This window comes from Sinocyclocheilus grahami, unplaced genomic scaffold (assembly GCF_001515645.1).
Source record: "Sinocyclocheilus grahami isolate Dianchi unplaced genomic scaffold, SAMN03320097.WGS_v1.1 scaffold1736.1, whole genome shotgun sequence".
Taxonomy (NCBI): Eukaryota; Metazoa; Chordata; class Actinopteri; order Cypriniformes; family Cyprinidae; genus Sinocyclocheilus; species Sinocyclocheilus grahami.
Genome location: NW_015506915.1, coordinates 178278 through 192201, shown reverse-complemented (window position 1 = coordinate 192201; position 13924 = coordinate 178278). Strand labels below are relative to the sequence as shown.

The 13924-nt window shown below is 38.3% G+C and overlaps 2 protein-coding genes across 6 annotated transcripts in view; one reads left to right on the top strand and one right to left on the bottom strand.

Moving 5' to 3' along the window:
* LOC107572333 (radixin-like) overlaps positions 1–7286 on the bottom strand; it is a 32112-nt gene extending 24826 nt beyond the window's left edge. For 4 of the 5 annotated variants that reach the window (XM_016258764.1, XM_016258767.1, XM_016258763.1 and 1 more), the window contains exons 1-3: positions 7206–7225; positions 6416–6499; positions 6228–6323 (exon numbers count right to left, since the gene is read on the bottom strand). In XM_016258764.1, coding sequence (XP_016114250.1) covers positions 6228–6323; positions 6416–6499; positions 7206–7211 — 186 coding nt within the window. In that variant the 5' untranslated portion in view covers positions 7212–7225. Of the gene's footprint in view, positions 1–6227; positions 6324–6415; positions 6500–7205 lie in introns of all 5 variants that reach the window. The other variant, XM_016258765.1, reaches the window with a different exon arrangement.
* A 1646-nt stretch (positions 7287–8932) lies between these two features.
* Positions 8933–13639, top strand: LOC107572334 (ankyrin repeat and SOCS box protein 12-like). The gene is made up of 3 exons (XM_016258768.1): positions 8933–8997; positions 11243–12054; positions 13429–13639. The coding sequence occupies exons 2-3, from the start codon at positions 11262–11264 to the stop codon at positions 13560–13562; spliced, it is 927 nt and encodes a 308-aa protein (XP_016114254.1). The 5' UTR covers positions 8933–8997; positions 11243–11261; the 3' UTR covers positions 13563–13639.
* The last annotated feature ends 285 nt before the right edge of the window (positions 13640–13924 follow it).

Sequence of the window (13924 nt, the reverse complement as noted above, 5' to 3'; positions counted from 1 at the left end):
ACAGAGCGCTTGCTGAATGAAAAAAGCTGACGCTGGTCTCACCGCACGTGCTTTTATAGCCTCCTGGTCATTACGTCACCCGCCGTGACGTCTCGCCCATCTATTGGTCTGATTACACACGAAATTCAGAGCCCGTCACGCTGAACGGCGTTCCCCTAGCGTTTCTCGACGCAGCTCGAGTTCCTGAAGAGGAACTATAGACTCTCTCTTTTCTAGAACTTTAGACATGGTTGCTCCTTTAAGTAAGATTAAGGAAAACAGTCTGACACGGTGGTATAATGAGCACACTTGTGCCCTAAAGAGAGCAGCTTGGAAAATGGAGTGCAGCTGGGAGAAAACAAAACTAGAGGTATTTCGAATTTCATGGCAATAAAGTATCTTCTCCTGCAGAAAAACATTAAAAACGGCAAGATCTGATTACTTTTCGTCTCTTTTAGAAGAAAACAAACACAACCCCAGGTATTTATTCAATACAGTGGCTAAATTAACGAAAAATAAAGCATCAACAGGCATTGACATTTCCAAACACCATAGCAGTAATGACTTTATGAACTACTTTACTTCCAAGATCGATACTATTAGAGATAAAATTGTAACAATGCAGCCATCAGCTACAGTATTGCATCAGACAGTGCACTATAGATCCCTTGAGGAACAATTCCACTTATTCTCTACTATAGGATAATTGCATTTATATTGTATAAACTTGTTAATCATCTAAAACAACAACATGTATATTAGACCCTACATCATCTAAGCTACTTAAAGAAGTGCTTCCAGACGTCATAGATCCTCTTCTGACTATTATAAATTTGTCATTGTCATTAGGATATTGCAAAAACCTTCAAACTGGATGTTATTAAGCCTCTTATTAAATGAATGAAGAGTGAATGAAGAGGTATAATACCGATCACAAGTGCAGTATGGAGAACCTCGAGGCTCAAAACTAGGACTATTGCTTTTCACAGTTTACATGTTACCCTTGGGAGATATCATCAGGAAAAATGTGGTTAGCCTTTACTGTTATGCTGATGATACTCAGCTCTATATTTCTTTGCGGCCTGATGAAACATACCAATTTGCAAAACGGAATACATAGTTGATATAAAACCTGGATGACTAGTAATTTCTTACTGCTAAATTCTGTTTAAATAAAAAAACATGATCGGGCCAAAATTTGATAGCAATCTTTCCTTTGAAAGCCACATTTCAAGCATTTGTAAAACCTCATTTTTCCATCTCAAAATATATCTAAATTACGACCTATGCTCTCAATGGAAAATGCAGAAACGTTAATTCATGCGTTCACGACCTCAAGGGTAGATCATCGTAATGCTTTATTGGGTGGTTGCTCTGCACACTTAATAAACTTCAACTGGTCCAAAATGCAGCAGCTAGAGTTCTTACTAGAACCAGGAAGTATGACCATATTAGCCCGGTACTGTCAACTCTGCACTGGCTCCCTATTAAACATTGTATACATTTCAAAATCTTGCTAGTTACTTATAAAGCCCTGAATGGATTAGCTCCTCAGTACTTGAGTGAGCTCTTATCGCAGTATAGTCCTTCATGTCTGCTATGTTCTCAAAACTCTGGCCATTTGATAATACCAAGAATATCAAAATCAACTGCGGGTCGCAGATCCTTTTCCTATTTAGCTCCCAATTGTTAGGCTGCATTAATTAGGTCAACCAGAACCGAGAACACTTCCCATAACACCTGATGTACATGTCACATCGTTAGAAAAAATGGCATCTATGCTAATATTAATCTGTTTCTTTCTTATTCCGAGGTCATCGTAGCCACCAGATCAAGTCTGTATCCAGATCAGATGGTCACTGACGTCACCCGGATCCAGTCTGTATCCATCCCAGATGGTGGATCAGGACCTAGAGATGACCTCGACAGCCCTGAATGTCAGCGGAAACCAGGACAACTAGATGAGCCCGAGACAGATCCCCAGCAAAGACCACGTCACCTAGATGGCCATCGACAAAAGACCACAGGAACCAGATGAGTCCTCTGCACAATCTGAATTTGCTGCAGCATGGGATTAAACTGCTGATTCGTCTGGCCAGAGGAGAACTGGCCCCCCTGACTGAGCCTGGTTTCTCCCAAGGTATTTTTCTCAATTTCTGTCACCTATGGAGTTTTGGTTCCGTGCTGCTGTTGCCTCTGGCTTGCTTAGTTGGGGACACTTAATTTCCAGCGATATCGTCAACTTGACTGCACAGATACTATTTGAACTAAACTGAGCTGGACGATGACATCACTGAATCAATGATGAACTGATTTTAACTGAAATCAGGGAGTGTTTACGGTTGTCCTTTTGTATTATTACACACAATTTTTCCTATTTAATATTGTAAAACTACGTTGACACAATCTGTATCGTTAAAAGTGCTATATAAATAAAGGTGACTTGACTTGACAATCAGTGTTGGGCAAGTTACTCTGAAAATGTAATTAAATTATTGATTACTCCTTTTAAAAAGTAATCAAGTTACTTTTCTAATTACTTTATTTCAAAAGTAATTAGTTACATTACTAGTTATGTTACTTTTTTTCTGTACAGCCATGAAATTTACATGAAAAAGTACGTTTTGTGTCACCTAGCCACAACATCCCATGTTGGGCAAGTTACTCTGAAAATGTAATTAAATTATTGATTACTCCTTTTAAAAAGTAATCAAGTTACTTTTCTAATTACTTTATTTCAAAAGTAATTAGTTACATTACTAGTTATGTTACTTTTTTTCTGTACAGCCATGAAATTTACATGAAAAAGTACGTTTTGTGTCACCTAGCCACAACATCCCAGCTCCCGATAAATATTTGCTATTAAGGCATCAACATTGACAAACCACTTACTAAATGCAAGCATAGGCTGCTGCGTACATGGTTTGGCATGACAGAATGCCGGAAAAGGGTGTGTCACACCTCCTTGACCTGTTTTGTTGTGTTTTCTCCCTCTTGTGCTCTGTTTGACCTAGTTTCTGTCTCCGTCTGATTATTGTAATTGGTTTCAGGTGTGTGTCATTAACTACCCTCATCAGCTCCACTATATTAGTTGTGTTCTGTTCTCTGTTTGTCGTTCAGTCTATTACGTCCCTATGTGTGTCTCCTGCCTGTTCTGTCCTGAATTTACCCTTGTGTGGATTTATTAAAGACTATTTGCATTCATCTTCATCTTCTTCATGCGTTTATCTCACCGTAGCTGTGACAGTGCTCCCTTTATCTCAGTTTACCGCAGTCTCACAAAGCTCTTTTATAATATATAGTCTTTCTACAATTTGTGTATTATAATGAGAGAATTCGTGAGCACACAAATTTCAGCACTGCACAGGAGCTCCTGCATTTTGAGCGGTGAGTAGATTCTCTGATTGGCCATTATGTTCCAGATATCAACATTGCTCAATGCTGCAAACACATGTTATAAATAGAAACTCTGCCTATGCTTGTGCCTGTTAATCTTTTTTATGTTATATTAATTGTTCTTGTTGCTTTTTATGCAATAGATTAATAACAATCCCGCAAATTTTTTTTTTCTCCTGCATCCTTCACACGAGTATCTACGTACAGCTACAGAACACGTACTTTTCTCTCTCCATGCTGAGTTTTTCACTGGTAGTATCCGCCTCGCAGGCGATTAACCAGTCAAAGTAGGTCTCAGGTAGAGTACGCTGCATGTGCTCCACCCTCTAAATGATAAAACACTGCATTCTGTTGGCAATGATGTAACGCACAGAGACCTCTGCTTGGAACTATAATCTAATTACTATTTTGGAAATTATAACACATTAAATTACTCCGTTACTAAAAAAGTAATCAAATTACAGTAACGTGTTACTAAGTAATGCGTAACTGCCCAACACTGTTGACAATACACAACAGAGTGCTCGCACCAAAAGTTTTTGAGGCTCATCCTGACTGTTGTGGTACAGCCCAATTGCTGGCTTTCTCTTTGGGAATTTGCCTCTTGTTGAAGAACAGAGCAAGAAAAATAGTTCACCCCCTTGTTCAAAGAGATAGACTACATAGGTTCTTGTTTTCTACCAATTTTGGATGACTTCAAAGAGACTCAACAATTTCTTAAAGAAGCTTCCTTTCACATGTTGTGGCCGACGTTCTTGTTCTTTGGTCAATGACAGAGAAAGATAAGCTTACAAATGTTGCAGATGCATATTTTCATGTTCTGATTGCCATGCATCACATGAAGCTCCTATGCTTCGGTTTTTAAAAGCCAGACAGGATTCTGTCATGCAGTCCATGACGTTCATCAGAATGATTGTCACTATGCGTTCCTTTCTATCTCAGTCTCAGTCTCTTGCTTAGTTTCATCTCCGTGCATCTTTCCAGTATGGGATGTTTTTGAGACTGATTTCAGTGCTAATGGCAGGCATTAATGTGATTCCTTTAGGGCCACTTCACTTACAACCTCTGCAGGTGTGGAACAACAGGCTTTGGTAGCATCCATCTCATCTTCTCCATCAACAAATTGTGGTGTCATTGCATACATGCTTTTTCGGAAATGGACATCACTAGTCTTTTTGACAGTAGGCATACCATTAGGTAATGATGACCAACACATCCTTTGGAACCACAGAGGCATCAGTGGCCAGTGGTTGGAGACCCAGCCTATGGACAACATTTACCTGCTGGAGAGGCTTGTAGCTTCTCTGGCTTTAAAGCACTTTTTTACAGTGCTAGCAGGCCGCCACGTGCCTTTGTGCACAAAGTCAAGAGCGTTTGCTATGGCTCACTCACAGCGTTCTAACATGGTCACTTCCCCAGTTTGCATCACTAAAGGGATGTTTATGTACTGTGAGTGTTCAATCGGGCAGCAGACGCTCTGTCCAGGAACTGCCTACATATTCACCAGTATGTAGTTCTAGGGATCTGGCAGGAGTTTGGTAAGGTGAAAATAGATCTGCTTTGGAAGAAACAACCCACTGCTCATTGTTGTTTGCCAGATGGAAATATCCCTCATATAGCTGGTTGGTTTGTCACCTGTATGCCTTTTTATCCCATTTCCAGAATTGTTCAGGGCAGACGCAGGGTGCCTCTGGAAGCTCCACGGTGGCTGTCCAGATTATGGTTTCGCAAGTCGTGCACATACACATACAAATAGCTAACTTCCATGTTAAAAAATAAGGTATTTAAGATTACTAAATTTAATACCAGAAAACAGGTGCCCATATATTGAAATGAAGGTTGAATATTTCAAGAGGGTTTCCAGCTGTTATGTTTAGGGTTAAGGATTGTTTATGAGAATGAAATGAAAAGACAGTAAATCATTCGTGGAAATTGATAATGCAAATACTGAATTCAATGTTAAATACTTTGAAATAGTATATTTTAAAAAAATGTGTTGGTATTGCAGGATCATGCTACTTTGTAAAACACTGGGCAGAAAAATTTTGTATTTTTACGAGAAAAGCTCTGATAGGGGGATTAACATTTTTGATATCTGGCAACCACAAGCATAAAAACTTGTGGAGGTCTATAATTTTTGTTCTCCTTTTTGTTAAAGAAAATGCATTTTATTAAATACACATCTGTCAAATTGACTGCTGTTGCTTTGTGATTGTTTCAGTCATACAGCAAGTGGTGGTGGGTGAATATTCTTCAGCTGAAAGTGGGCATTTCACAATGAACACACTTATGCAGAGAAATTCTGTTAACTGGTTAAAAATAAAAATAATATTTGATTATTTATTAAGTTTATATTTAAGTTGTTTCTTTTTTTGGTTATACTTTACTTGAAGGGGTGTGCATAATACTGACATGACACCTTCATAATCATGACATGACACATACATAATCATGACATGATATGTCATGAATATGAAGGTTTTTTTATGCATGTTTATGACAACTGTCATTAAGTGTCATTCGCTCAGTTATGTCATTTTTAATGCAAAGATGACATTGTTTGAGATGTCTTTGTGATGGGCTATGGTTAGGGGTAAGGGTCGGGGTAGGATTAGGTCAAATAATGTCATATTTGCATTAAAAATGACAACTGAGCGAATGACACTTAATGACAGTTGTCACAAACATGCATAAAATCTCCTTCATATTCATGACATGTGTCATGTCATGATTATGAAGGTGTCATGTCAGTCTTATGCACACCCCTTCAAGTAAAGTGTTACCCTTTTTTTTCTCTCTTTTAAAATATTTTTTAAAAAATGGTCAAGCATGCAAATATGATGAAGATTAACCCGCTTATTGAGTTTCAGCCATGTAGAGAAGCCCTTGCTGTCCTGATACTGCAGTCCAAAGTACCAGATCTCTCGGAGTCCAATCGTTTTCACAACCTTCAAGAGGACAAATACAGTGATCTCACTGATTGTTCAATGTTTGTGTTGCATTTAATGAATTGTGTCTAAATTCCATACAGAATACATACTTGGTCAAAAAGTTGTTTACCAGATGTACTGGGCTGAATGGCAAACTCCAGCTCAGCATCCATTGTAGTGACCCGTACATTTATCTGAAAATAAATGATGTGCAATAACACATGGCTTTGTTAAAACTATTAGGAAGGGTCAGCTGCATTTTGAACAACTGAAATATAGCACCATCATTTCTTGACAAGTAACCCCCAAATCAAAGATAACTTCAGAAGAAATGGAGGCCTTTGAGATGAAAGATTCATGGGTGTTACACATTCATAAACCTGAAATAAGCTAAACAAAACCCTAGTAATCAGAAGAGGTGCATCAACATTTAGATAAATGTTAGGCTTAAAAGCAGGGTTTAGAACGAAGTTATCTCAGGGTTAAGCGCAGTGTGAAAAGCCCCAAACTTGAATATATTAGGATTATGATTATAACTTTATTTGGCTTAAAATGAATTGACAAGTATTCACAATAACATCCAAATTAACTAAAAGGTTTGCATTAGGCACAAGCTGTGAAAATAGCTGTGAACAACCACATTCCGTTCCATTCAACTCAACTCAAACAACAAAAAGCATCTATAATTATGTTTTAAACAAGAGTACTTGAAAAAGATAAAGTTTGTATTCGAGAGAGGGAGAGAGAGTAAAAAAAATATATATATATTTTACTGCTTTAACACAGCCTATCATATGTATATCATTGTTCTCACAAGTACAAAAGTTCAAGATTTTTGAAAATAGAAAAAATTATCCATATTAATGAATCTGCGATAATAAATATATAATCAGTACTCACAGACATTTGGCTATAGTTCCTCACTGTTGTCTTCTCGTAGTGGTCCGCTCTCGTCAGAGTCATATGAAAGGACTTGCGATATTCTCCAGGATTACTCTAGTTAATGTGCTCCATTGTGCCTCTAATCCAATGGCAGCCCTGGAATCTCTCTTCAGATTAAAGCCTTGTGTGGGAAGTTGACCTCAGATAGAAATCAAAAGGAAAGGAATAGAAATAACATTTACAGTATGCAATTATTTATGAGGATTTTTTGTTGAGGTTTGAACGCAAATGGCAGACATGTGGTCAGCTGTCTGTAGCATTCTGTGTGCAAGCATCCCTAGTGAAAAATAAATGTACTAAAATGTATTTGAAATACATTTATTTCATGCTAAGCATACTACAAATACATTTACATATCTATACTCAATAAAAAAACATGCAATTGTACTTTTAGTATACTAAACTGCTATACTTAAAGTCTGCTAAATTGTAACAACTAATTTTGTGCTTAATGCACTTTAATTGTGAGTAAGTAGTGCTGAGGTCCAACTAAAGACATACTGAAGTATATCTGATTGTGTTAAAGTGGAACTACTGCGAGTATACTTCAGGTACACTTTAAATATCTTGCAGCTGAAGACTGATATTATTCAAAGATCATACAGTCCTCATCAAAAATGACATTAAAACACATTTTAGGCTTAATATTAGGAAATGTGCATTGTGCACAAGTAATTATTATTTTTATATCAGTAAGTCTTGAGCAATATGTCAGTAAATATGTTAATACATTTGAACTATACTTAGTATGAAATAAATGTACATTAAATATATTTCTTTTTTTACTAGGGATGTGTAATCGATGTAGTTGAACACTGGAACTCAAAGGCCTAAAGATCACAGCAGAAATAAAATATATAATGTAGATTAGCTTATAAGATCATTCTGATCATTCAGAAAAATATATATATTAAGCAGCACAACTGTTTTTCAACACTGATAAATCAGCATATTATACTGATTTCTGAAGATCATGTGACACTGAAGACTGGAGGAATGATGCTGAAAATACAGCTGCGCATCACAGAAATACATTACAGTTTAAAGCATGTTAAAATAGATAATAAATGTTTTTACTGTAATAAATACAGTAGCAGTATTTCCATGGCCTGGATCATCAGTGCTATATACTGTGTGTGTATCTTGTATATATATATAAATTATTACTATTTTTTTCTGTTATTAATAGGATGACACCATGGACTGGAACAAACAAGGCAACGATTCAGAAGGGCAACAATTCATTTTGTGCTAAACATTTCTGTTCATCAGGTGATTTCAGAACTCCAAGACAGTAAGAAAACAAAAATAACTGGAGAACATTTGTCTCTCAGGGCTTTAGGTGCATTCTGCAGCTGGCGTCATCTTCAGCTCCTGACAGTGCAACAGCTGCGACTGCGGAAAGCAAAGGAAATGTGCGTTAGCATGACAAAAGTACCAGATGAGATTATAACACAGCCTTAATGCTTTCAGTGCAACACTGTTGTTTTACAAATGTTCTCAGTGGATATCATGCATGTATAGATGGCACTGCAGTGAGGCTCATGCTGTCTGTCAGTGCCTGTCACAGGTCTATCACCTTTCTAATTATAACTCCATTCCTCTGGCCCTCCAAGAATGGAAGTTTGGGCTGGTCCATCTGTGGCCTAAACTTAGCCGTGTGTCTGCTCAGATCTGTGTGTGTCTCACTGACCCTCAGCGCCGCAGAGCCTTCATGTGTCTCTCTCTGTGGACACTTCACACTCTACAGGTAAGCTACAATTACAGCAGAAACATGGCACAACAGCCTGCATCACAATCTTTTAAAGGGCCTCCAGACTTCTCTTGGTGGACTGATCCTATACATTTGTTTATTTGTTGCTAAAATACTTACAGCACCAGCAGCTGTTGTTAATGATAACATTTGGCAGAGTGTGATTTTACTTCAAATATAATGTGGGCAAAGAAGTATTTTCAGTGACTTATACTGGAATAATTACATACATTTTATTTGCAGTCTGTTCATGGGTGGCATTTGGTAGATTGTGCTATATATAGTGGACACCAGAGCTACTTAGATGAAGTTGTCACTGGACAATATCTCAGTAAATCTTTGGTTTTGAGTGCAACGTTCAATTACAAAAATGCTTTGAAAAATGTGGAAATGTGTTGCAACTAAACACAATCCCCCAAACATGAAAATATTTTGTTTATTAAATATTTACGGCAGCATAGGCTTGTGTTGGAATATCTGTAAGCAGTAGCTGTGAATGTTCGTAAGCAATATGGTAGACAGAGTACAGTTGTAACAGGGTAAAGACAGCTGTAACACCTTTACAGTAACTTTCATAATCAGTGTGCGCATTCGCATCAGCGCATAATCCACATTCCTGCACAGTGAGGTGAATGTTTTGGGAAGTTGTGTTTTAAATTTACTTCTCTTTTATCCTGAATTTATTGTTATTCCTTATAATGAACTGTATGTATTGTAAATGTTCGTATGTCATTGACAAATTAACATGTTTCGTTTGGGGTGCATGCTACTATGTGGAAAAATCAGGCAAACATCCAGAGTGTACTGCAGTGTGCTGTGTTATAATATACTGTATGTCAACGGCACTGATGATGGAACGCTTTATATCTGCCACTAAAAGAGCAAAAATGCATAAAAATACTGAACTCATAAATAAGCATACAAAAAACATTACAAATAATCAAGAGTTAAATAGATACATAAATCAGAATCACAAGGGATTTGTCTTGGAGCCAGAAGCTTGCAGCACACAGATATGATGACAAGTGACAAGACACAGACGACAAAAACAGTGATTAAAAATAAACATGCACAATAGACAAAAAGACTAGACAATAGATTGTATGTAATGATAGTGGTATGATGATATCAAATTATATCTCTTAGCATATTTCATTTACACTTTTAAACAATATATTATTTAGCACATTAAAACTGTACCGGGTTCCTTGTCTTCATCCATTAACTCCATTAACTACTATAACTCCATTCCTCTGGCCCTCCAAGAAAGTAGGAAATATATCTAAAAAAAAAAAAAACTATCCATGTTTATTCTGGTTATTATTTGTGCAGTACACAAAAAGGCATAAATGTTACAACCGTACTCGTTTAATATGTCCAACCGTATATATCAAATTCTAACATTTTAGATTAGAGAAAAACACTATTCACTACAGTTGCTAATTAGCATGCATATTGGCTGTTTATTAGTACTTATAAAGCACTTATTAATGTATGACTGTATTCTAGATCCTTTAACCCTACCCAGTACCTAAACATAACAACACCTGCCTTACTATCAATAAACAGCAAATTAGGAGTTTGTTGAAGGAAAACTCATAATATTGAATATGTGTTCCCTAATCTAAAGTGTTACCATCAAATCTGATTGCTTTTTTACTCAAAAACCTTGATTCACTGATACAAGGAGACAAAACCAGTCATAAGGTTCAATATTTTTTTGAAATGCATCATCTGAAAGATAAATAAATAAGCTTTCCATTGATGTATGGTTTGTTAGGAAAATCTGGAATCTGAGGGTGCAAAACAATCAAAACATTTAGAAAATCATCTTTAAAGTTGTCCAAATGAAGTTCTTAGCAATGCATATTACTAGTCAAAAATTAAGTTTTGATATATTTACTGTAGGACATTTACAAAACATCTTCATGTAACATGATCTTTACTTAATATCCTAATGATTTTTGGCATAAAAGAAAAATTGATAATTGTGACCCATACAATGTATTGTTGGCTATTGCTACAAATATCCCTCAGCGACTTAACACTGCTTTTGTGCTGCAGGGACACAAATCATGCTCACAATCACACTGATGGTCTGAATACCAGGTTATTATCTGTGGGCTGTGATATTAGAAACAGAAGTCATTGGAAATTATTTGCAAAAACAATTTTTATGTTGTAGAGCTTGAGAGTAATTAATTAATTGATTCTTTCTTTCTTGCCATCTGATGGAATGGAGACCGGAGCAGTCCACCAGCATGAGTTTGATGGACATATCCAAGATCTTTTCTCTTCTTCAACCCAAAGAGGATGAGGAGGAGGACACGGCCTGCAGTCAGGAGCTCAATCACGCCGTGTTTAGAGACGATGACGGACTGCTGACTGATCTGCTGTCTCAGGACAGGTACAGGAGGTGTGTTAACCTCCGCAGCGGCTGGGGCGTGCCGGTCACTCCGCTGCGCTCCGCTGCGTCTCAGGGTCACCTGCGCTGTCTGCAGCTGCTCCTGGCTCATGGGGCCGAGGTTGACAGCCTGGATGTCAAAGCCCAGACGCCGCTGTTCACAGCCGTTGCCGGCAAACACCTGGACTGTGTGGTTGCTTTATTGAAAGCCGGCGCCGACCCCAACGGCAGCCCGTATAACAACTGCTCTCCGGTGCTCACCGCGGCCCGAGAGGGAGACGTGGACATCCTGAGAGAGCTCCTGCGGCACGGAGCCGATGTTGACGTCAAACCCAAGATCCCAGACTGGGCCTCCAACGCCACGACCTGCCGGGGGCCGCTCTATATTTCTGCTTGTTACGGTCATCTGGAGTGCTTCAAACTGTTGCTGCAGCATGGAGCAAACCCGGACTACAACTGCACTGACGAAAAGATGCTGAGCCGCATCAAACAGCCCAAAACTGTGCTGGAGATGTGTCTCAAATACGGCTGCGGGCCCCAATATATCCAGCTGCTCGTAGACTTTGGAGCAAACGTCTATCTGCCCGCTTTAATCGTAGATAAAACAACCAGACAGAATGAAGCAGTGATGCTTCTGCTCAAAGAGAGAGGTGAGTCTGTAACACATCTGTGATATCTGCCAGTAGTTGTTCGGAAGAAATGCACCAAATCTGCTTTTTTCTTCTTCTTTTGCTCCAAATCTGCACTTGAATCTACTTATGTTAACATGTCTGTAAGAGTGAAGTTTAGGTTTAGTGCATGGCCTTAATTTGCGTGGAGACAAAATATATAATTTAAGTAATTCACTGCATTTCCAGACAGAATGAAGCAGTGATGCTTCTGCTCAAAGAGAGAGGTGAGTCTGTAACACATCTGTGATATCTGCCAGTAGTTGTTCGGAAGAAATGCACCAAATCTGCTTTTTTCTTCTTCTTTTGCTCCAAATCTGCACTTGAATCTACTTACGTTAACATGTCTGTAAGAGTGAAGTTTAGGTTTAGTGCATGGCCTTAATTTGCGAGGAGACAAAATATATAATTTAAGTAATTCACTGCATTTGATAGATAGATAGATAGATAGATAGATAGATAGATTGATAGATTGATAGATTGATAGATAGATAGATTGATTGCCAATTGTTTAGTAACAAACAAATAATCAATACTAAACTGAACAGTGCTTGTGTTTTGAACAGCACTGGTGATTTCCAGTAAACCCCCATTCCTCCCAGACTCTGTGTGTGTGTGAGAGAGAGAGAGAGAGAGAGAGAGAGTGTGTGTGTGTGTGAGAGAGAGAGAGAGAGAGAGAGAGAGAGAGAGAGAGAGAGAGAGAGAGAGAGAGAGAGAGAGAGAGAGAGAGAGAGAGAGAGAGAGAGAGAGAGAGAGAGAGAGAGAGAGAGAGAGAGAGAGAGAGAGAGAGAGAGAGAGAGAGAGAGAGAGAGAGAGAGAGAGAGAGAGAGAGAGAGAGAGAGAGAGAGAGAGAGAGAGAGAGAGAGAGAGAGAGAGAGAGAGAGAGAGAGAGAGAGAGAGAGAGAGAGAGAGAGAGAGAGAGAGAGAGAGAGAGAGAGAGAGAGAGAGAGAGAGAGAGAGAGAGAGAGAGAGAGAGAGAGAGAGAGAGAGAGAGAGAGAGAGAGAGAGAGAGAGAGAGAGAGAGAGAGAGAGAGAGAGAGAGAGAGAGAGAGAGAGAGAGAGAGAGAGAGAGAGAGAGAGAGAGAGAGAGAGAGAGAGAGAGAGAGAGAGAGAGAGAGAGAGAGAGAGAGAGAGAGAGAGAGAGAGAGAGAGAGAGAGAGAGAGAGAGAGAGAGAGAGAGAGAGAGAGAGAGAGAGAGAGAGAGAGAGTGTGTGTGTGTGTGAGAGAGAGAGAGAGAGAGAGCGAGTGTGTGTGTGTGTGTGTGTGTGTGTGTGTGTGTGTGTGCTTTGCTTTCATACCTTTCATGCTGTCATTCATTCATATGTGACTGTAACATCAAATCCTCTCTATACGCAGTTTATCCAAAAACACTGATGTCTCAGGCTCGACTTTCTTTCTGGATGTTCCTTCCGATGGAAAACAAAATGTGCTGCATAGATTGTCTGGATATTCCCAAAATACTGAAGGACTATTTGAATCATGTATCCTGATTTTCCTACATTTTCTCTTCTGATGTGGAGTACATATCTGACGATGTGACGAATATTAATTTCCCTTTTTGTAAAACGTTGTAATATGCAATATGCATTTGTAATATTTTCTGTATTTAGAATTCTAAATACTACAGATAATGTAGCATTTAATGGATTGTTTTATTATTTTGCTAAAATATTTAGGAGTATGTGGTTAATGCAACAATGGAGTAGGTCATGTTCTTTTCTTGATGTAAAGTAAATTAATGTGAAAGAAAAACTCTGCCCTCTAATGGTTGAAATGATGACAAAAGTTTACTTGTGGACCTTGGACAAGATGATTTGCTGTGGTTCCCTGAGCTACTGTGAAATATTCAATG

Bases quoted from the DNA above. Each gene is read 5' to 3' on its own strand.
- LOC107572334 (XM_016258768.1), top strand. From the start codon at position 11,262: ATGAGTTTGATGGACATATCCAAGATCTTTTCTCTTCTTCAACCCAAA. The intron at 12,055-13,428 runs GTGAGTCTGTAA...CTCTATACGCAG, and splicing joins GCTTCTGCTCAAAGAGAGAG to TTTATCCAAAAACACTGATG.